Source organism: Pterocles gutturalis, unplaced genomic scaffold, assembly GCF_000699245.1.
Source record: "Pterocles gutturalis isolate BGI_N339 unplaced genomic scaffold, ASM69924v1 scaffold27076, whole genome shotgun sequence".
Lineage (NCBI taxonomy): Eukaryota > Metazoa > Chordata > Aves > Pterocliformes > Pteroclidae > Pterocles > Pterocles gutturalis.
The window spans coordinates 1-233 of NW_010103784.1; the positions used below are offsets into that span (position 1 = coordinate 1).

The 233-nt window shown below is 61.4% G+C and overlaps 1 protein-coding gene across 1 annotated transcript; it reads left to right on the forward strand.

The window, feature by feature from the left end:
- Positions 1 to 3: 3 nt before the first annotated feature.
- On the forward strand, positions 4 to 225 carry LOC104471486 (ubiquitin-conjugating enzyme E2Q-like protein 1; the record flags this gene model as incomplete). The annotated part of the gene is made up of 1 exon (XM_010086839.1): positions 4 to 225. A coding segment is annotated over one exon (222 nt), but the record flags the coding sequence as incomplete, so codon positions are not given.
- Between the last annotated feature and the right edge of the window lie 8 nt (positions 226 to 233).

A 233-nucleotide genomic window follows, 5' to 3' on the forward strand; every position in this document is an offset into this window, starting at 1 on the left:
GACATCGCGCGGCTCAGCGACCGCTTCATCTCGGTGGAGCTGGTGGACGAGAGCCTCTTCGACTGGAACGTGAAGCTGCACCAGGTGGACAAGGACTCGGTACTGTGGCAGGACATGAAGGAGACCAACACGGAGTACATCCTCCTCAACCTCACCTTCCCCGACAACTTCCCCTTCTCGCCGCCCTTCATGAGGGTGCTCAGCCCCCGCCTGGAGAACGGCTACGTCCTGGA